The sequence below is a fragment of the Aspergillus homomorphus genome, assembly GCF_003184865.1.
Source record: "Aspergillus homomorphus CBS 101889 unplaced genomic scaffold BO97scaffold_10, whole genome shotgun sequence".
Lineage (NCBI taxonomy): Eukaryota > Fungi > Ascomycota > Eurotiomycetes > Eurotiales > Aspergillaceae > Aspergillus > Aspergillus homomorphus.
The window spans coordinates 656130-677739 of record NW_020291896.1 but is presented as its reverse complement, the minus strand read 5'-3'; the positions used below and the strand labels follow the sequence as shown (position 1 = coordinate 677739).

At 51.8% G+C, this 21610-nt stretch overlaps 7 protein-coding genes across 7 annotated transcripts; 4 read left to right on the top strand and 3 right to left on the bottom strand.

Moving 5' to 3' along the window:
- Positions 1 to 65: 65 nt before the first annotated feature.
- BO97DRAFT_404542 (glycosyltransferase family 32 protein) lies at positions 66 to 1558 on the bottom strand. The gene is made up of 3 exons (XM_025694985.1): positions 857 to 1558; positions 545 to 776; positions 66 to 476 (listed from the first exon to the last, which is right to left on the bottom strand). Exons 1-3 carry the CDS (start codon positions 1311 to 1313, stop codon positions 152 to 154), a joined length of 1014 nt encoding a protein of 337 aa, XP_025553341.1. The 5' UTR covers positions 1314 to 1558; the 3' UTR covers positions 66 to 151.
- A 1260-nt stretch (positions 1559 to 2818) lies between these two features.
- On the top strand, positions 2819 to 4529 carry och3 (glycosyltransferase family 32 protein). The gene is made up of 4 exons (XM_025694984.1): positions 2819 to 3091; positions 3149 to 3528; positions 3582 to 4087; positions 4146 to 4529. Exons 1-4 carry the CDS (start codon positions 2923 to 2925, stop codon positions 4330 to 4332), a joined length of 1242 nt encoding a protein of 413 aa, XP_025553340.1. The 5' UTR covers positions 2819 to 2922; the 3' UTR covers positions 4333 to 4529.
- BO97DRAFT_404540 (glycosyltransferase family 69 protein) lies at positions 4420 to 6079 on the bottom strand. Its single transcript, XM_025694983.1, has one exon. The coding sequence runs from the start codon at positions 6038 to 6040 to the stop codon at positions 4523 to 4525; it is 1518 nt and encodes a 505-aa protein (XP_025553339.1). The 5' UTR covers positions 6041 to 6079; the 3' UTR covers positions 4420 to 4522.
- Positions 6080 to 6491: 412 nt separating this feature from the next.
- Positions 6492 to 7669, top strand: BO97DRAFT_341321 (alpha/beta hydrolase; the record flags this gene model as incomplete). Its single annotated transcript, XM_025691632.1, has 2 exons — positions 6492 to 6692; positions 6797 to 7669. The coding sequence occupies 2 exons, from the start codon at positions 6492 to 6494 to the stop codon at positions 7667 to 7669; spliced, it is 1074 nt and encodes a 357-aa protein (XP_025553338.1).
- A 1594-nt stretch (positions 7670 to 9263) lies between these two features.
- Positions 9264 to 15725, top strand: BO97DRAFT_448794 (uncharacterized protein; the record flags this gene model as incomplete). Its single annotated transcript, XM_025698846.1, has 4 exons — positions 9264 to 9719; positions 9774 to 9972; positions 10177 to 10456; positions 10507 to 15725. 4 exons carry the CDS (start codon positions 9264 to 9266, stop codon positions 15584 to 15586), a joined length of 6015 nt encoding a protein of 2004 aa, XP_025553337.1. The 3' UTR covers positions 15587 to 15725.
- A 140-nt stretch (positions 15726 to 15865) lies between these two features.
- BO97DRAFT_476898 (peroxiredoxin-like family protein) lies at positions 15866 to 16696 on the bottom strand (the record flags this gene model as incomplete). The annotated part of the gene is made up of 2 exons (XM_025700514.1): positions 16394 to 16696; positions 15866 to 16324 (listed from the first exon to the last, which is right to left on the bottom strand). The coding sequence occupies exons 1-2, from the start codon at positions 16655 to 16657 to the stop codon at positions 15866 to 15868; spliced, it is 723 nt and encodes a 240-aa protein (XP_025553336.1). The 5' UTR covers positions 16658 to 16696.
- Positions 16697 to 17138: 442 nt separating this feature from the next.
- Positions 17139 to 18004, top strand: BO97DRAFT_448787 (uncharacterized protein; the record flags this gene model as incomplete). The annotated part of the gene is made up of 2 exons (XM_025698845.1): positions 17139 to 17771; positions 17830 to 18004. The coding sequence occupies exons 1-2, from the start codon at positions 17527 to 17529 to the stop codon at positions 18002 to 18004; spliced, it is 420 nt and encodes a 139-aa protein (XP_025553335.1). The 5' UTR covers positions 17139 to 17526.
- Positions 18005 to 21610: the final 3606 nt, after the last annotated feature.

The following is a 21610-nucleotide window of genomic DNA, read 5'->3' as shown; positions in this document are numbered from 1 at the left end:
GGTGCCGGCGAACTTGCATCGGTGGATGATCCAAATCATCGGACCTGGACTTAACGAAGGTTTAAATTACATCATCTAATTAACGGATCGAGTACCAAAGAAGCTAATTACACACGATCAAGAAAGAAAGTTAAAGTGACAACCACCGGGGTCAAACCATCTTGCTCTCCGATTTCAAAGCCTCGGTCCACGGGGCGTCCCGTCGAGGCGATGCTCGTCGGCCTCGCGCGATACAGAAGCAAATCACCCCGACGAAGGACAGCAAAAAGACCACGATCACGAGGAAGGAGACTCGCTGGTCGCAATGCGAGAAGAACTTGATCCATTGCGCATCCCGCCCGTGCCAGGACGAGGACCCCAGGTGTTGGAACAGTGGCGTATTCACAAATCCGTTCAGCATGTGCAGGCTCGGGCGTTCGGGAGTGCCAGCCAAAACGCGGAGACTGGTTCGATTCGACTGCAGAGTGAAGATAGTTCTATTGCAAGGAGATCTCGCATTAGCCTGTCGGGTGAGCCGCGGAATGAATCGGGAAGGGGTACCTACGACGCATAATGACAGCCGGTGCTGAACATGATGGTGATGTAGGGAAGCAGTGACCACCGACGGTTGAAGGTCGGGAGGCTATACACCAGATCCCGCACATATGAGTTATTCGGCGTCGCCAGCATCATGCCAATGGAGATTCCGACCGGGTGGGCGGCCGGCGCAACAAAATCAAATTGACGCAGCGGCTCGAGGGAACGACGGCAGGCGAGATCCATGTCGAGGATAGCCCCTAGGTCAAAAGAAATCGAGTTAGACTAATCAATGCCAACCCATGAGCCCATCCATCGCTGGTGGTGGACAACGACATACCTCCATACGTATGCAGAACCATGTATCGCAGCGCATCGACCCGTTGGACCAGGGCGGGATAGCTCTCCCACGTCGCGAGCAGATCAGGATAGTGGTTCTTCACGAATTCGGTCGCATTCTCGTCCTGCCACAGAAACGTCTCCCATTCCGCATGGTGTTCCAGGCACTGCGCGCGGGCCGTAAGCCATTCGGGCCGCGGTGGATTGGGTCCCAAATGGACGTGATGGAGACGGGAGGGAATGAGGGCGGGCTCTGCGCTTGTAGTGTCATTGGCATAGGCTGCAAAAGTAACGTCGAATCCATCGCGCTGAGCAGAGAGCACAGATTCGGCGGCAGAGGCTTTCCAGACGAACGGTAAACGGAGGAGCAGATACAATTCTCGCATCGGTAGGAATAGGCCAGCTAGAAAGACGAGAGTAGCCACCGCGCACAACAGCCGCATTCGAAGAGACACCATCTCTGCTGGAGAATGCCAATCCTCGGCAGTGACAGAGAGGTAAGGGAGCACGGTGAAGTCAGAAAAGACAGGCTGCGTGTATCGACACGCAAGATGGTCAAGCCAAGAAGGAGGCCTGCGACTGCGTGGCCAGCATTATTGGAGAGATGGCAGATAACTAGCTAACTAACTAACTAGGGTCATCAAACATCGCTAATCTAGTTGGGAGACTGCGGTGTAATTTACCCGCGAGGCTCATTTCCATTTTCTCCTCATTCACTGATGAGATATGGGAAATTCAGGGACATGATGGTGCAGGTGGCTGCCTAAACCTACTCTCGTACGACCTTTTTCCAAATTCAAGCATGCGGCAAGTTGAACCGGTGCCGATTGGTGTAAGCGTGTAAATCCTGCACAACAGACCGGGACTAGACTCTCAGCTAGTGGGGTCGACGAGCGATGCATCTTGCTGGCTGAGGCTAAACTTGGAAGCCATCGGGGCTCCGCGGAATACGAACGGACAAGCCCCGAAGCCACGCAGCCACCAGCCTTGGGGGCCGGTCAGAGGTTCAACCCTGAAGATGAAGTCGCCGAACAAGAAAAGCAACAGCATGGATCACTACCGCAAGCACTTCCAGGGGCCGTGCTAGCCAAAAGCCAAGTGCTATTTGCCCTCTGGGGGGGAGTGGAAATATCGAAAAAGCACCAAGTGTGAGCTCTCACTCGCCAACAAGCCAGCCAAGCTTTTCGGTCGCGCGGCGGCTAAGGCTGGAAAGGGATGGAATCGGTAGGGCTGACAGATTTCATTAAGTACAGTGAGTACAGTATTGACCCTGACCGACTAGTCGACCCTGAAATTTAGTCTCGGAGCTGAGCTGTCAGGGTTTAAGCCCCTCAACTTCCGTCCGACCCTCGGAAAATCCTGCATGCTGCCACCAGCTTCAGGTTTACAGCCACGCCCCTACTGTCTTTGTTACTCTCCTCGCCTAAACCTTCCGTTGTTCAAGCCTTTTTAATCTTTTCTAAACTCGGGGCCAAGGTCTCACAACCTGACAAACAACAACGGGGCCCATTCTAAGCCTCTCTTTGGTCCGTCTGCCGCATGGCGAAATCCTTCACATCCCACTTCATCGCTGCGCCTCTCAGGGGTTCCTTTTCTTTTACTTTCTGTTTCTTGTTTCTTTCTTTTTTCCTTTTCTTTCTTCTTTTTTTTTCTTTTTTTTTTTGGCTTCTCCCACCAGCTGGGGGGCGTAACCATTCCGAGTAAGATTGGAGCGGGAGTGGACCAAGTCTCCCCAGGCAGACAGATTTCGATCCATGATCATGATGGACGAGACCGATCGAGGATGGAAGAGCCAGTCAAAATCGGCCCTTCGCCCCCCAAGGGTCCAAATTGATCGCTGCCTAGGGGTGGTGTAACTGTCGCCAGGCTCTGAGCAGCTTGGCACGCGCCTTAGCTTAACTACCCAGCATAGAAGTACTAGGTAATTAATTAAGTTAATTAGTTAGTTGGTTAGTATGCGCGAGGCAGAGCAGAAGATGAGGGTTGCCTGTCCGGGGTGAATTCCCTCCCCTACCCTCCACAACCTCCATCTGCGACTCTGGCTGCAGATTTAACGGTCGCAAAAAGATGGCTCCCACTCGGCTGCGGCGTCTGGCTACCTTCGCCTTGATCGGTGCGGTGTTGATGACTTGGATGCTCTACCAGCGGGACGAGTTCGACAACGAGCTGTTGAATCTGGAGGATCGACACCCGCTACTCTATCGCCATGTTCATATGCATAGCGGGGAGGGAGGAGGTAAGCCAACGCATCAACGATCCCTCTTGCACGAAAATGCCTGACATCTCATCCAAGCGTGGTATATCCCGCCTAAATGGACCAGCCCCTCCGCCGCAACCCCCAAGGACATCGTTGAAGCGGCCGAGTTAGCTCTCAAGGTGACCCAGAGCTCCTCAGAAGGTTATCTACCGCACTCGACGATCCCCAAGATTGTCCACCAAACCTGGAAAAACACGCGCATCGACACTTGGCCCAAACTCATCCGTCACAGCGCCGAGCGATGGCTGCAAGCTACTGAGGAGGAGATGGCATATTTTCTCTGGACCGATGAAGGCATGGTGCAATTTATTCGGCGATTCGAACCGGGGTTGGAGGCCCAATTCGCAAACCTGGCGCGCAATGTGGAACGGTCGGATGTATTCCGCATCCTCGTGGCCAAATGGATCGGAGGAGTGGTACGTTTACCAGAGAAATCCGTTCGAAGATCAGACCCATTGACTATTCCCAGTATGGCGACATTGATACCGAGCCCCTTCGTGCACCGGTCAAGTGGATCAGCTCGACCGACATCCTTCCCTGGAGAGACAACCAAACCGGGACAGTCTACAACTCGACCGCACCTGTGCAAGCCATCGTCGGTCTCGAGGCCGATTGTGTCGAGGGAACCGATACGTACTGGCGCATGGGCTACTCGCAACCGGTGCAGTTGACTCAATGGGCCTTTGCGTGGTCACCAGGTCATCCCATCCTTCAAACCTTCATCGATCGCCTGTCAACGACGATACAAACCATCTCCGACCGGTACGGAGGGTCACTCCAGTCGCGAGGCGCTCGACAAGAGCTCATGTCCTTGGATCCGCTCATGCTGACTGGTCCGGCTGCTTTCACCGAAGCAGTCCGGGGTCGACTGGAAGACGTGGTCGAGCTGCGGTGGCATGCGCTGTCGGGACTACAGGATGGAGGGAGGAGTAAACTGGTCGACGACGTTCTTGTTCTTCCCATTACAGGCTTCAGGTATGTTCCCTCTTTCCCTGAACTGATTACCAACTCACTCACTGACCCTATAATCCAGTCCTGGCCGCGGCAGATACGGGAATATGGGCTCGAAGCCGATCACCGACCCATCGGCGCGGCTGCGGCATCTGGCGCAAGGCTCGTGGAGGGCGTTTGATCTGACGGTGGAGTATGGGAAATTCTGTCGCACTATGCTGGGCATGTGTCGCGACTGGTCCAAGGTGCCTACTGCTGCTATCGTGTGATTTCTTTTCGAATTGTAATTTTATTTACTTGGTCTATTACGGTGGGTTTCGGCGTTCTGCATAGGAGTGACGGGTTATTGGCGATACCCAACTTGTCGGGGTTGATTGCTTTCGCGCGTGCATGTACAGTACAGAGGGGTATTGATTGGATAGTGGGGCAATTTAAGCTGAAATAATAAGAAGGCAAAAGTCACGAAGCAGGTACTGGTATCTCTTCCCAGCCGTCCTCACCAGGCTGCCGAGTTTCACGGATGACTTGCAGCCCACGCCTGCGACCAAAGCCATCGCCACAGAACCCATTGTTATCGGTCACCTTCTCCACAACCTGAAATAAGCCCCCGTTGGGATGATTCTCGTCCGGCACCCAAGCTCTCTCGTTCACAACTTCCCCAGCTATTTGAGTCCTCCGCGGATTGAATCGGGGGAACCCGGCCACACGAGTCGCAATGCCATGAACCCAAGGATAAAGCCGTTCGAAGCGTCGAGTGGTGCGCAACCACCGATAGCTACGCTCGGTATACGCGGTGCGCACGTACGGGTTCATGTAAATCCCCGAGTCACTGATCTCGTCCACATGCGACGGAGTATCCTGCAGATCGGCATGGATGATACAGCATTCGGATCCGTCATAGAACAAGTTGCCATCGGCACGAAACCGCACGGGGCGATCGGGTCGCTGGAAATAGGTCGCATTGAACGCAACCATGCCACCCCAGCAGCTGCGCACGCGAACCGCATCTTTCTGGGCCAGCACGTCCTGGCGACTGAGGCCTGGGCCCGCCGTACTGAACCAGGGGTAAAACTGCAGGCCGATGTCGTAGCCATGGAGGTCCCGTGTGGCATACGTGTCATAGAATTTGAAGGGGTTGATGAAGTCCACCGCACAGGCGGCGCGATACTGAGCCACACCGTTCTGGTTCGCCCTGGTGGAGAAGAGGAGCTGCACCGCGTCCACCGGGTCAAAGACAACGTCGTTCAGGTAGAGAATCCGATCATAGGTCATGGCTGATGGACTGTCTAGCGGGCGTAGGGCACGGTTCCGCAATTCGGCCAAGTACTCCGTTCGCTTGATGCGATGAGCACCTCCCGGAACTGTTACCCTGGGAAAGGTGGTCAGGTCAAGGTAGCGGTCGGACTGAATCGACTTGTTGCACCCAACTCGGTCCTCCAGACGATTCAGCGCCCGCTCGCCTTTCTCTCCGCTATCGTTCTCGTAGATACTGACAAAGACGTTGCTTTCGCCGAGTAGATCGATCAGTTTCAGAAGCGATGCGCCCCATCTGCCTTCTGCGAGCATGCCCTCGGGGTCGTAAAGTATGGCAGCAATGAAGATGCTTTCATTGCGCGGATTGCCCCGACCATGCTGATTCGATTGAGTGACTTGTTCTACAACCGACCGATATCGTGGCGGAAGTCGCGTATACGACGGAAAGAAGATCGCAGTGCAGCCGATTAACGCGATCAGAACCCCCAAGCCGAGCCGACAAAGTCGCCAAATCAAGGCTCCGCGAGGTGCTATAAACCGACGTCGCGGGCAGAATGTGGAAAGCCTACGGCAGAGGGACGGTGAGGAATGCGAGTATTTCTTAGTGGGCAGGACCAGACCAGCCTGTTCCCAATCCGATACCGAGGTAAATGAATCGATAGATGAGCGACTGGGAAGGTCATAATCCTCTGCCCATTGAAGCCGACGGGAGGATGATGGCATGGTGGTTTGAGTAATTTCTCTCTCTTGCAGCCCAAGTGCAGTGCGTGCAGCGATAGGTAGACTAGCTGACTAGCTGATCATGTTGACCAAGTGCGTGTGTAGAAGCCGGCCCGATGTTGTTGTAAGTAAGCACTAGCATTGACTAAGTTAGTGAATTCGCACTGCTAGGCAGCCGTCAAACCATCCCCGGGTCCGTCACGGCACACATTCGGAGAGCTACTCACATTGTGCGACCATTGCCTTCTCTCCGGACAGGTCCCAAGACAGATCACGTCGGCGATCCGCGTTGCCGTGGGGATTATGCGGCCTGCAGGAGGGAGAGGGAGACCGACATGCCTATACAACAAAACACACTTGACACACCAACCCCAATAACCCAACAACCCACCAACAACACCACCATACCACAAAGGACAGGATGCTGTTCCATTTGGTCCTCTCCTTCCTGATTATGTTGATCTCATCCGGCACTGATCCTGATCATCATCATCCTCATTATCGCACATACTTCTACGTCGGAGGGGAATATACTGCAGTCGGGAGCGCGGAGCACATTCGCAGCGGCCAGATCTACGTGGAGAAATTGACCCCCACCCGAGTCACCCAGACCTATCCAATTGTCTTCATCCATGGACAAGCACAGACAGGCACGGTATGACCCTTTTTTACCCTTTTCCCCCTAAATTAGATTACCTCCAGGGACTGGAATGCCACAGAACTCCAATAGAACTGATCCCCCCGGACCGACCTATCTAGAACTGGCTGAATAAGCCCGACGGTCAAGCAGGATGGATTTCCTACTTCTTGAAGCAAGGCTACGAATGCTACCTGCTCGACCAACCCTTCCGCGGTCGCAGTCCCTGGCAACCCTTCAACGGCGAGCTAGCAACTTACTCGACCGAGCATCTGCAACGATATTTCTCGGCCCCGGAGCGTTATTCCCTGTGGCCTCAGGCTCAGCTGCACACCCAATGGCCCGGCTCCGGGGTGATGCACGACCCCATCTTCGACGAGTATTTCGCCAGTACGGTGCCCTTCGTCAACGACAACCATATCCAAGAGGCCGCGATGCAGAAAGCAGGCGTCGCGCTGCTGGATCGGATTGGAACCCCGGTCATCCTTCTGGCACACTCCCAGGGCGGGATCATGGCATGGCTTTTAGCCGATCAACGACCGGATCTCGTCCAACTGATCGTTTCACTGGAACCCGGCGGTCCCCCGTCTCGTGACATTGCCTTTGGGAACGGTTCCGCGCGAGCGTACGGGCTGACAGACATCCCCATCGCCTACACCCCCGAGGTTTCCAGCCCCGAAACAGACTTCATAACGACCACCATCCCCGCCAGTTCCCCAGGGGAGTCAGATTGTCTGGTTCAAGCAGACGACCCACCGCCACGGCAGCTGGCCCAGCTCCGGAAGATCCCGGTAGTGCTGTTCACGTCAGAGGCGTCGTATCATGCGCAGTATGACTGGTGCACTGTGAGCTTCCTGCGTCAAGCGGGAGTCAAAACGGAGCATGTGCGATTGGCAGACTGGGGTATTCATGGTAATGGTCACATGATGTTTCTCGAGAACAATAGTGACACTGTAGCTGCGCTGGCGCACCAGAAAATCGCGCAATGGTCCTGACTGAGTTCAGATCGATCTGGGCGGTCGGAAAGTTTTTACTGATGATAAACATTGTTTGTCTGGTTTGCCTGGGATCTAGCACTTAGTCATTTTCCTGCTCTGCCTTGATGCCTGAGAATCTTCGGCCTGATATTTTGCCGGGGAGACCCAAGTCACATGACGTTACTCTGGAGAAAGACATACTGTCACGTGATCCCGCCAGCCATTTCAACCCCGCGCACATTTGAATCGAACCCAAATTTGCGTAATTGGTAGTAGTTGACGGGAAGTTGCCTTGCATATGATCTGTGAGGGTTGCTCTAAGCATCGCCTTTCGATGAATTGGCGGGCAAATACTGTGGACACTGACGTGGGTCGGAGATTGATTCGAGGCGGACAGGCGGCAAAATATAGATACTTCAAGTTGACACTAACAGTAATGTTGAATTCAGAACCCGACTCACTCTCTTCCATATTCAACAGGCCTATGACACTAATTTCACACCCAGGATACAACGAGAACAGTATGGATTGCAATTTGACCTAACACAGCTGAGCGTATCGCCTGATCGTATAGGAAACCCCAAATAATCTGCCCTACTGTAATATGGTCAACAATTCTATAGTGCGTGGAAGGACGAGTATAGAGCTTCAATTGACCAGCGTCTATCCAGCCAAAATGAGAAGTCTTCAGTCTCAAACTTTCTGCGATAATATAATCTGTTCTGTGCTCCGCTTATACCATGGGAATGCCAAAGAGTTTGGGGCCCCAGAGTTTGCCGCATGCGGACGTCCCCACAGCCCTAACCCACCTCCCTGCTTTCCGCTGCTCACCGATTCGACCGTTCAAACCCTCGTCTGTTATGACGTGAGGTTTCGACTTTGCACTCCAATCCTGCTTGACGCGTAAGAGAATTCTACATTTGGTGATATGACTTTGTCAGATGTCACAAAAGCCCCCAACCGAGTGTCTGATAGAGCGTATCTTCGGGGTAGCAAATGGGTGTTCGTCCAGGAGATTCGCTCCATCTCGCCCAATTCATCCAGGATTGCTGGTGGTCAACATCCAATTTGATGCAGAATTAATGCTGGGTGTTGTTAACTTTGGATAGACCAGCCCCATGATGCTAAAATCTCTGGGCTAATTTTGCAAGAACCCACCCGCTGAAAAGTCCCATAATGGGCATCTGACTGCTTTCGCTTGTGGTGATGTCAAGATAAGGTTGACCTTAAACTGCCTTCTTCTCGAAGGTGGAGATGAAAGTGCGATGCCACATTGCTATTTGTCCAAACACAAACGATACGGATCCTCCAGCGAGTACCGGAGATTCCTGTCTAATGTCGTGCAGCTCATCCTGACGTCGTGCACGCTACAGATCGTGTGCGGAAAGAAATGAGGGAGCTTCAAATACGACACAAAGGTCGAATAGCTCATTGACCAAACCGACTATTCCATGGACATCAATAAAGGGCATGTTTAAACAAGTTTATCCATCACACACCTCAAAAGTGGAACGAACCTGAATTTGTGCACGAATGACGGGTGATACTGGTAGAGTTTCTCCATTGCAAATGCCACCCTGATCAGAGATCATAACCACACACATAGGCAACAATGGCTACGTCTTTCCAACCTAATGTCCATTACACATTCGGATCCCCTCTTTCCACGGCCTCGCTTTTCGGTACCAGGAGAGCATCAGATATCCTCGACCAGGATAGCTACAGCACTGGGCTTCACACCTCCACGTCGAGACGAGGTTCGAAGGCCCTCAGTGGCGGAGGAAGCTCTACGCTGGCGGATGTAGTAAGTTCACTTGCTCGTCGCAGTAGCGATGCTATGATCTCGTCCACAATCTCGGACGCAGACTATGCCACGCTGCTCGAATGGATTCGAGCGGAGCGAATGCGGAAGCTGCCTCCAGAAGGAAGTAGTTATGATAAGGCTCTCGTTTGGGCCGCCCTGTTCGTGGAACGGCTGCACTCGTTTGATACTGCCTTGGAGCACTTCGCGGGAGACAGTCACATGGCGGCCCAACTTGCCTACGTTCACTGTGCAAGCTTGCTGGAGGTACGTACTTATTGATCCCACATAAAACAAAATAGCTAAGTGCGTGTCTCGTAGCTGGCGGAGGAAAATGCCCCTGCCTTGATGGATCTGTTTGGATTCTTCTATCGCTCTTCCATGGGTCTTGGAAACCTGTTGGATCGTACAGAACTGTTCTCCGTGTCCCAGGATATCAAAGACCAACTAATTCTGGCATTGGCTGATCTAGTCACTCTGGTCGTCGGCGTTGCCAGATCGTTTCACCGGTCTTTGAACAGTCTCGATTGTATTTCAATAGATATCTATACCACCTTCTCGGGTCCCATTGATAGCTTCAAGGCTCGCTGTGAGCATGTGTCTGAGCTGATGTGGAGACATCAACTGATTCGTGAGGGCTTGAATGGAGATAAAGGTTAGTGTGATTGACCTTCATTATTGTCATAGTGGCCAGATCAGCTACTAAAATCTCCGTGCAACGCAGTCACCGAGATCAGAACCATCAAGGACTGGCTCCAGCCCGAAGATCCCGTGCTGGGAAACGTGGCTGAGACGATAGCTCACTTTGCACAGGAGCGAGAGGAGTCTACCTGTCTGTGGATGACCCCGTACTTGACCCGATTCCTCAAAAGCGACCGTAAGATCCTGTCAATTCATGGAAAGCCAGGATCTGGCAAAACGGTCTTAGCCACGGTCATCAACGACCATCTGCAGCATCCCCTCGGTGGGATCAGCTACAAGTCTATCTTCGTCCCGATTAGTGAGTAGCGCCACCACACTGAGGATCGTACCAGCTGACGGCAACCGAAGATAGTCGCATCCCGTCCAACACTACCCCTCGCGCGGTCGCCAAGATGATCATGTCCCAGCTTTTCGCTAAGCGTATTGGGAATGTAAGACTCTATCAAATCTTATCGGATGCATATAGTCGCAGCCAAGTAACCCTAGAAGAGGATGCGTACGATGACCTGTTGTGGGTTGCGGTGGGGAACGCACTCAAAAGCAGTCTGCAGGGTGCCAAGGAACTCGTCCTCGTCGTTGATGGAATGGACGAGGCCAGTTGCGGAGAGACCGCCCTCTTCAAACGACTCACCAACAGTGCTGTACCAGCAGACAGAGTCAAATTGATTGCCCTAGGCTCCCAGCAACAATCCCCGACAGCCTCTCAGAGCACGGTGCATGTCAGCCACGAGCTTGTCTTTGATGACATCACTGCTGTCGTCAGAAACATCCTACAGCATAACCGTGCTTTCACATCTTTGTCCGAAGATGAACAAGAGGTCAACGTCACGCGCATTGCTGAAGCGTCCAGTGGCTCGTTCTTGTGGGCGAAACTGGCCGCAAAACGGATTCGCGATGAGGGCGGCTCTAACGCACAGGGGCTCGCCAGAGCTGTCGAGAGTGTCGCGAATACTGGAAAGACAATCACCGATCTGGTCTCGCATGCAATGCACTCGAAGATAGGCGAAGACGCGTTGAAAGTCCTCTCCTGGCTTTCTACTGCAGCTCGCCCCTTGACACAGAAGGAGCTTTCGGCTCTTGGCTCAATCCAAATCGACAAGGGCACAATCAACGATGAAGCGTCGGATATTCAGGGTACCCTGAGATCAGTCAAATCGCTTGTGTTTGTTCAGAATCGCATGGTCTACCTTCGCCACGGATTGATTCGTACGGCCATTCTGGATGTCCTTGCGAAAGACAAATTGTTGCCGCACATCAAGAACCGAAACAGCGATCTAGCACAAAGACTGTTAATCTACACAAAAATCGTCGTCACAAGCGATCATGAACCCTCTTTGGATCTCTTGGAAGAACACGCGAGCCAAGAATTGCTGGACAAACATCCGTTGCTCGACTTCGCTTTACGATACTGGTTGACACACGTGAAAATCGCTTTTGGCTGCACGACAGATCAAGAGATTGCAACTGCTGCCAAGGAGCTTCGCAATGCTATTCCGACCACGCCCACAGTGCCACTGCTGGAGATGACCGTATGGGAGAACAAATCCACGCCGTCTCTACGACTCCTACATGGCATTCAGAGTCGGGTATATCGACAGGCGTTGACCACAAAACATCCTACAGCCCTACAAACGGTGCTGTGCCAAGCTTTGTTTTACCGGCGAATTCACAGCAGCCTTCCAATCCATATCAGCAAGATATTCTACGATGCTGCAAAGATAAGCCAGACCGTTTTGTCAGTCCGTCATCTGATAACCATGCAGATGACCAAGTACTATCTGGAGATTACTGCCGACCAGGTTGCCGACTCTCGGACCGAGATCATGATCAAACGGACAGAGATGCTGCAGCTCCTGGTTGAATGCTATAGGGTCCACTACGGGGTGTCGAGCAGCATAGTAACTTCTACCCTGACTCAGCTGTCCGAGCATTACATCTCGATGGGAGACGAAGCCAAAGCCAAAGAAATCACAGCCTCGATACACGGGACCACTCCGGAGAGTCCATCGCAGTCGAATAATTCCCGACCAGCCGATGACTCGCTGATGGTTCATCTCCACGGTCGCAAAGATACAATGGAGGCGCGCACTACTTTCTCTCTAGACCAACTGGAGCAGGATGATGTGATCACCCAGGCATTCGACTTCAAGTCCCTGCAAGCCAAAGCCGAAAGATTTGTAACGGAAAAAGACTTGAAAGTAGCCGAGCGGACTTATGTCGAGCTCTGGCAGCAGACTAGCAAGGAGTACCGCCTCAATCATTCAACCGAATGGGAACTGAGGAACATGGAGGCTGTAATGGGTTATGCCAAGTTTCTCAAGTCCCAACGTCGCGAGAATGAGGCGGCATCCATCCTGTCCGGCTTCTGGGAAGGGTACGGCCAAAGCACCTCCAGTTCTGAAGCTGTTGCCTCGAACTTTCTTGAGATCGCGAAGGTGATGAAGTCTGTTGGGCTCTCCGTGCTGGCTCTCAGCGTTTTTAAGCATTGCGCTCAAAGTACGAACAGCCAGAGCGGAATTCATCAGGAAGTTCAGCAGCATATCAACACCACATCGCGGGAGGTGATGAAGATGGCGACGTCGACTAGTTCGACGATCACCGAGTCGAGCCTCAAGGAGATGGTTTTCAACACCTCTAGCACTGACCAGGTATCGGTGACTGCGACTAATACGTTGCTGGAGATGTACCTATCGCAGCATAGATGGGACGATGCTACCAAGGTAATCAAGCAGGTCTTACGGATCATGTGGCCTGCGTTCTTTGCACCCTCCGTGGATGAAGTTGTTCTTCCCTCCAATAACTTGGCATACTGTGTCGAGTTGACAGAGCGGTTGAGCAATTGTTATCGCTCCAGACGCCGGACGGGCAAAGAGGAAGATGTTCGTCTGCGTCTGTATAAGGCTCTTCGACGTGACCGGCCGGCAGGCGACGAGCTGTTGGACCGCGTTACGACAGGCATCCTGCGTCTCTATGAACGCATGTCCCAAAGCGATAAGATTATCATCATCCACCAGAATATTCTGTACGACTGCACAAGGAGATATGGAGCAGAGCACCCCACCGTAGTCAAAAAACTGTGGAAGCTAGCCGAGTTGACTCGACCTCGTCCGATCGCGGTGGATTACTACCGACAAATTGTGCAAATTCTGAATAAGGATTCTGAAACGTGCCATCCGGATGCCTTCGAGCCTCTTCTCATTGTGGTCACCGAGCTTCTGAATCAAGGGCGGTATTCGGAAGCATTGAAACCTTGTCGCGTGCTGTTCAATACAGTCCAGAAGCCCGAGACAAATGCTAAGCTTCAAGAGCCGCAATTTGTTCAGACCCTTTACGAACGGTATGTTCACTGTCTGCGAATGGTCCACAGTGACCCTACCTCCATTCACGACGTGACGGTGCAGTATCGTAAGGCTTGTATGAGCCTCTTTGGTATCGGCGCACCTGTCACGATTCATGCGACTCAGACTCTGGCGAACATTTGCCAGGAGTCTAAACGGTACGAGTCCGAGGCGATCAAGTTGTATGAAGAGCTGCTCCAGACGAGATCCAACGATGTTGACCTCGACCATGACGATATCCGTGCCACACTCGATTCAATTTACGAAGAGCAAAATATGGTCGTCAACGCATCCAAGACTGAGTCTATGACTGCCGAGCAGGTCAAGAGGGTCGTGTCTATCCGCACCCAGCGTCTTGCCTCTCTCCGCTCAACCCATGGATGGGCTCACGAGGAATCGTTGTCGCACTTGGCGGAGATTGTGACTCTGTATGCTAAGCAGGGAGACATCCAGGCTGCTGGCACCCTTCTGCGGAATGCTACAGCCCAGGTTTTGGCCACCGAGTCATCTTCCATACAATTGACAGCAGCCGCCAAGACTATTGCAACCGGTTATATCACATCCGGTCAAATAGACCGTGCGAGAGACTTGTCCCAGGAACTGTACCGGCAGATTGTGGCCAAAGACACAGCCAACGTCGGGACTGTCGGATTTGACTTGACAACAGCCCAGCGGCAAAGTCTCTCGTTCCTTGCACAACTGGAGTATAGCCTTCGGAAGCGCGAAGACTCTTCGCTGACGCTGAATGAGATCTACTCAGCCCTGACGACTGAATACATGTATTTCGAGCAGTTCCGCGCCGAGATCAGTTCCAAGAACAGCAGTGTGATGAGCGTGACACCCTCCGCATCGCGGCTTCATGGATTGCTGGCAGCTAAGGGTCGTCACGCAGATGCAAGTCGGCTGGCAGAGCAGTTTACTAATTACTTCCTTGCCACCGAGGGATCCACGGTACAGGTAAATGCCAATCAGGCCAAGGTGTTTGTCGGAACTCTGCTGGAGTATTTCCACTCGCACGCGTCACAGCACTTCATTCGCTCAGTCGCAATTGCCAGCTATGACCGGGTGACCCAGCTGTTGGCGATGGCTGACTATACTTCAGCCTGCGGAGTTGCCCTTACGGCTTTCAAATATGTCAGGGCGCATCAGGGTTATGCTTCTCCTTCTGTCTTGAAGTTGCTTTTCAAATTGGGTCTCGTGATTGCCGGTCGCGATGTCGAAGCGCGACCTGCAGCCCCATCCAGGAAGGAGATGCTCAGCGTCTCAGCCACCATCCTGAAGGAGACGCTTGACTATCTTAAGCAGCAAAAGGTCGATCTCACTCAGCTCGACCTTGTCCATCTTAACAACCTCATCTGCGTACTGGACGAGCAACACGACTATCATACACTGGCTTGGATCCTCACGTCTCTGTGGAATAACCGTGACACTCACATCTCCACTCAGCCACAGTACGCCTATACACTCGCCCTGGGCCGGATGCTCGTCATCACCCGCTACTTGATCGGTGATTACACCGCCGCCATGCGTCTCGCTGAAGATATCGTCTACAACTGTGCTCGGGTTCACGGACCCCGACACGCGAGTACGGTGGAAATGACTGTTCTCCTCTCGCAGATGTACACTAGCGTAGCGCAAGGCTACCAGAACCAGAAAGGTCGTCGCGAACTGGCGTACCGGTACTACAAAAAAGCAGCCTCATTACATGAGAATGCTCTGCGAGTCTTCATCGATCCTACCTCGGTTTCATCTACCGAAATGAAAGATGGGTCCACTTCTGGACTGTCCGACTCTGAAGCATCCAGCCCAGGGGGGCTAGTTGAGGATGAGGGTAAGCATGTTAGACAGCATCTGCATTTGCTGAAGCTTGCGGTGGAGCGTCTAGGCGACTGGCCCAAGGAGTATTCCGAGTACGAGCGGCTGAATGCGGATCTGTTCCGGACCTTTGCCAAGGATTTGAAGGATGTGGAAGGAGTCGAGAAGTGGAACTTGAAGCGATTCGGATCTGGCCGTGCCGAAGCGAGCGACGACCTGATTTCGACGGGTATCAACCAGATTGTGGGCAGTCATGAACGACTTGCGATTGCGGTGTGAGTCAACTTGAATCACAATAGGCTAAAAGTGTCTTGGAACCTTCGATCGTCATGCGGTGCATATTCGATATTTCGTATGCAGTGAAATCAATCTGATTTATCTTCATATTTTAAACAGTCATCAATTGGGTCCTCGCCGGAAATCTAGGGATAAAGGGGCTTTAATTCATCGAGGCATCGCCAACAGCCTTGCAGGACGGGGGCTTCCTTACACTAGTGTGTCCTCTTGCACCCAGTCCCTTTGGTAATCTCACCTGCACTATTAAACCTTAAGGTGCCATTATCGTTTGAGGATCTCGATCAAGACCGCAAGCTCAGTATGGTCGCGTGTATTTGACATACGATGACACCAATTAGCCCGCTTCTCCTCCCTCCCACTTTCCTGGTCGTAAAGAAACTCGCCGCCGTTCTGTCGCGAGTCGCCTCCCTTCAAAGCCAATCCACTTGGTATCTGTTTCAGCTTTTCCCACACCGACTCCACCACAACTTGAGTCATGCCCTTGCGGATATAGTCCGGGCGAGCACTCATAGCCAACGAGGACAGCAACCCTAACTCATCGTAGAGCTTCCGAGTGGGATCGGCGTAGATAGGAAATCGACAATCCGTCTCTGTAGCGTAGGCCTCGATCAAGCCCGGGTCGCCGCAGCCAACGATCACCACGGATGTTGGAGTGCTCAAGTCGGAAAGTAATTCCGGGGTGATGACTTCCGACAGAGACCGGACGTATTCTTTGCAGCTCTAATTTTAGCGGACCGTTAGCACGCTGGCCGCCTCAAGCTGGCGACGGGGGGTGGAAGAACGGCATACCCCACAGAAGAAGTGTCGAATAAACACGACCAATGTTCGAGGTGCTGCATCGAGACCATTGTAGAGGTCATGGTACGGGCGAGGCTTTTCCTGGCGATCAAGAACCGTGTAACTCGCCGCTTTTGCTTGACTTTCCGCAGAGGGTGGCTCTTCGCCTTTCAGGTTTTTGGCTTGATTATCCCCCACAGGTGTGGTGTTACTGAGACCATCGATGTCTGAGCTTGAATGGCCTTGGATCTTGGGCTGATTGGCAATGTCGAGCATGGTGTGTGATGATGATGTGGGGAAATTATTGTGCTTAAGGGGGACAGATGTTGGCAAGTTGGTAGATTGAAACCACGTCTGATGTCACTGCATAGTAAGTAGGTCATGACTGTCACCTGACCATCCACCACCCCGCCTTCCCACTGCATGGAAAGAAAGATACTTCAATCGACAACTGTAAGAGAAGCACAGCCCTGGTCGTTGTATGAGATGTTAGTCAGCCTATGACCCAGGGAGGGTAGCCATGGACTCAGGGGCCCAGGCCACTGAGTATCTTATGATTTGCTTATTTTCTAAGACCGAAGATTGGCATCGGTAAGATGCTCTTACCAATACCCGACCAACCTCCATAATGTTTGTCGGGAACTTCGTGGGTCTACTCGGCATGATCCTTTTCATAGCCGGTGCTCAGTTCTTGCCTGATACATATACCTGCAGTCGCCTTCCTTTTTGTCCTGTTCTTCTTTCTCGAAAGTCGTCCCTTTGGTGTCCCAAATACTTTCATTCCTTTCTTCGACGGCACCGGTGGCCTCGGCCCTGCGTTTCATATTCTCTAATCTTGCCGCTATCCTAACATTCTCTTGATACACTCATTCATTTATCATCAATATGCATGTACTAAGCACCCTTGCGATTCTTCCCACGGTGGCCTTGGGCGCTGTGTTGCCCGCCGCTCTTCAGAGTGCCACCAAGATTTTCAAGCGCGGCTCCGGGGGGGAGCTGTGTCTCCCTGGGCCCTACCAAGTCTGACATCATCAATGCTGTGACCACCCTCATTCCCGGTACTGGCCCCGTGACGCAGAAAGGTGAGCTTTTTCTCTGGCCTGGTATGAGCAATGGCACCGGTGGGTGATCTAATCTAGACTACCATGGAGCGCTGGCCTAGCAACGCCTGGTGTGGTGCCACCACTGGCCAGTGGCGTGTTCGCGCCAGTATATTCGGGTCTTTGGGCCAGCTTGATAGGACTGGCTCTGCTGTCAGCGGCGACGACCATGTTCGCATTGAGTATGACCTGCTCTCAGATGACATAACCTGGGTGCAGACGGTCACCAATGCTTTGACCGGGGCGGAGCTGTCAACATACTCCTATGCCGCCGGCCCTTACCTGACTGGGTAACATATATCCACCGACCTCGAGTTTTCCAGGCGTCACTATTGTCTGATTGAATAGCTACGGAACAGGCACCGAGTGTGACAGTGACTGCACAAGAACCGTGGCTCCTCAGCTTTATCTCAACACCACCATCACCCTTCGAGAGGCAGATACTAGCTTCGGCGACACAATTGCCTCTGCTGCAGGCGCCAGCTATACCGGCATGAGCTCTAGTGAGGGTGGAAAGGTATAGACTATCGCTACCATCAGCATCCCCGCCATGGGATCAGAGACTGCTGTTGCCTCTTCCACTTCTGCCGCCACGGCTCACTCCACTTTGTGCAACAGCTACTCCGCTTCCTCCATTCGGTGTGTGTGCCAGCCCATTGGATAGAAATCCCTCTATCCGACACACAGGGCGACGGGATCTTAGATCGATAGATAATGCGAGATTGGAAGACCTATTTGAGTTTGGTCAAGCTCCTAGGGCCAGGAGAAACAACGAGACAAGCTCAGCACAAGGCTAGACTCTTTCACACACCCCTGCTCCAAGGTCTTGGCATTATTTGGAGACGAGATCCAGGATAAGGGGTTGTGGGTCGCCCGAGCTCATCAATTTAGGACAAAACGTTATTGCAAGATTCACCAGAATTTTGATTGGAGTTTTTTCTATTACATCCGTCCAACAACCGTGTATATTGATTATAGCTTACTAGGCTCGGTTCACGTGGTGACAGTTCAACGTGGATAAATGCTATACATAAAATAATACAACACAACTTAAATGGTATATATCTAGGCTCAAACGTATCTCTTGCATATGTTTTAGAAAGGCACCGCATCACAGAGGTCAGTGTACTGCCAAGGTCATCAGAAAATCCCCTTTCAATGATTACGATCCAGTGACGTTACGATTGAGTAAAATAGTCAACCTGTGGATTGAGATCGATCTTAGGTTGCCTCATTTAACCCAACTAACGGCCAAGTTACTAAATCTAAGGTCTAGAGACGCTTTTCCGCAGTGTTTGGTCGTGCGGAGAAATGAGATGCTTATCAAAATTCTCGAGTAGACATGCTGCAAGATCACGACGATCAGCATGATATTGGGGACCACCACCGCAACTCTACTGCTGGAGCAGACCTAGCATCGGCAACAGACTATAGACCTAACTTCTCATTACTGCCTGGACATTGATGGCGTTCTCGATAGTTGTGGTTGCTTCTCGCTTTGCAAGCAACTACAAGTTTCATGATTCGTAACTCAGTGATCTAATCGCTTTGTTTGCTTTGGCAAGGCTATTGCTACAATCGCCTTATCCTGCTCGACTCCTATGTGATAAGCATCCAGATCCTGCTTCCTATTGCAGCAGTACTGTTCAACATCACCGTGAACGATTAGTTATGGCGACATCGGCACCGTACCAGCAGACACGGTGTGGTTCTACCCGGAAGCTCAAAATAACTGTATGTCTCTCGATATCCTTATCGATTACGGAGACTTTCAGGGTAGTCAAATACTTCCGCCTTGCTTCGCCAGCCTCTGTCGTATTCTCGACAGTCTTTCGTCACCCAATGATATTCACGGCTAACCTCCCTCCCAGGATAACATCCAATTCAACCTGCGACCCCTTTCTCGCCTTCTCCCCGATCTATATCTTCTGGAACCTCAACTGGACCCTGCGCATGAAGCTCGTCCTCGTCTTCCTCCTCATTCTGGGCATTGTGTGAGCCCTACCTCTACCTCCGACTTCGACAGTTCTCAAGGTCTAAAACTCTACCTAGCGCAGTGGCGGCCTTCCTCGTCAAGACCCTGGAGTAGCCCATCATTTTCAAATCCACAAACACTCGGAACAACCGTGTCGGCCTCCTCCGGTGAACGCTCATCGAAGTCGATGTGGTCCTGATCATTGCCTCGATTCCCTGCACCCGACCATTGATCCCCCATTGGATCAAGAGTTCATCCAGCGGAAGCAGATCCAGTACCACGGAATGGGCGAGAGCGAGGCTAATGACTCAGTGCCAGCACGATGCAACAATTCGTCTCCGACTGGAAGTTTCGGTGGATTATGCCGTAAGTGCAACGACAGGACCAGCATTCATGCTCGAAATTGGTTCACGAGCGACAGATTCTTGCGATCATCACGACGCAGATCCTTGCCGGGGATCGGGGTTTTTCGACCGGCATATGGCCGGGTTTGTGAGGAGGGTAGAGGTAACAGTCGTGGCGGATACAGTCGTGGCGGATGAAAAGCCGGTGACTGACGGGAACGGGGTTCAGTTACATACTTGAGGTATCGATTGTCTCAAGGGGTGGAAGGAGCATTTGACTTAGCAGCTGGGAAGAAGTGCAGCCAGAGTTTCAGCGGCAAGGCGAAGCAACGATGGGGAATTAGAACTCAGGAGGGTTAACTTCGGCGGTGGCTGAACAAGATATAACACATTATTTCATGCTTTGCGAGAGCGGGACAGGAGGAAAGAGCCATTGCAAGAGTATTTGTGTGTAGGCTTCAGAGAATTGAGGGGCGAAGAGGAAATGGATACTGGAGTCACACATTTCTGCTAATGTTACACCATCATTTCTGTGCCAGGAGAAGCAGTCGTCCCGGACGACAGGAAGTACCACGATATCGCACACAGTCAATGGTCTGCGGAACGCTTTCTTTGATCAAGCCTCCCTTGGACCATTCTATCCCGTGTTTATCAGTGCGTAAGGCTTCTGAGCTTACATAGCTTCTTTTAAGCAAGTACCTTGGTAAATGCCTATTCCGACCCATCGTGAAGGGGCAATAAGCATTGGAAGAGCGTAGGGCTCGGCGCTCACGTGCTTTGCAACGCCGACCGCTTGCCCGACACATATACAGTAATGTTATTCAATAAATCCTCAAGCATATTAACTTCACGGACGGAGCAAGATCAGATGATATAACTGAAACCTGCGTAGAGCAGTACTTCTGTTACGCAGTGATCCAACATCAGTTACGACAGTATGTGAGAAAAGAGTGGTATTCCTCTCCACCGGTACAAATACTCACTTGTGCCGCAGGACCACAGAGCACGATCGCCACAGAGGAGTATCCACCTAACTAGTTATTTAAAGTCGTATATTACTCAATCTTCAACTTCCATATGCCAGAGATAGGTCGGACATTCATGTACAAGATTTTAATTGAAGATAATATTTATGGATGAAAGGAAGCTCACTGGTGCCATGGGGTTACTATAGTATGGCGAAGGACTGGCATCCACGGAGTCATTCCGTTTAACCTTATTCCACATAGTATATCGATTTAACGAACTCTGGCTGGTATTCAAAACGAGCATATCTTAACCCAAAGTCACATCTAATAGTAGTCTGAGCTGGCTTGAGAAGCCCTAGGACACTCGCTTGCCTGGTCCTCTTCCTCCCCCTCCCTCTGTGTTCGTCCCGTTTACATGCACACCATTGGGAATGCAGCCGGGCCGTGAGACGCACAACAAAAATTCATACTCAGCTCTGTCAGCATTTTCTGCTTCGTTTTCTTGTTACTTTCATCCAAGAGGTCATCTACGTGTACTCCCAGAGGTCTGATGTTCTCATCGGTCTTCTTTGGTAAAAGAAAACACAGTTCGTTCACACCTATTTGTTGACCAGTGCTGCTGTGCCCGATCTATTTTGAACAAGACCAATAGTTCAGCAACATCCATTCACCCTTCCGATAGGTTCTTCCTCCCTTTCGGCTCTCGGGAAAAGAAAGACAATTAGTAAAGGGTAAAAAAAAGCAAAAAAAGAAAGAACATCACCAAAAAAAGAGTTATCATGAAGATCACCGAGAAATTTTCAGTGCTCTGCTGCTTCTGCGGAAGAAAGCATCGGAGGGTT

Bases quoted from the DNA above. Each gene is read 5' to 3' on its own strand.
- BO97DRAFT_404540 (XM_025694983.1), bottom strand. From the start codon at position 6,040: ATGCCATCATCCTCCCGTCGGCTTCAATGGGCAGAGGATTATGACCTT.
- och3 (XM_025694984.1), top strand. From the start codon at position 2,923: ATGGCTCCCACTCGGCTGCGGCGTCTGGCTACCTTCGCCTTGATCGGT. The intron at 3,092-3,148 runs GTAAGCCAACGC...ATCTCATCCAAG, and splicing joins GCATAGCGGGGAGGGAGGAG to CGTGGTATATCCCGCCTAAA. The intron at 3,529-3,581 runs GTACGTTTACCA...GACTATTCCCAG, and splicing joins CCAAATGGATCGGAGGAGTG to TATGGCGACATTGATACCGA.
- BO97DRAFT_404542 (XM_025694985.1), bottom strand. From the start codon at position 1,313: ATGGTGTCTCTTCGAATGCGGCTGTTGTGCGCGGTGGCTACTCTCGTC. The intron at 777-856 runs GTATGTCGTTGT...CTTTTGACCTAG, and splicing joins GGTTCTGCATACGTATGGAG to GGGCTATCCTCGACATGGAT. The intron at 477-544 runs GTAGGTACCCCT...TCCTTGCAATAG, and splicing joins ACCGGCTGTCATTATGCGTC to AACTATCTTCACTCTGCAGT.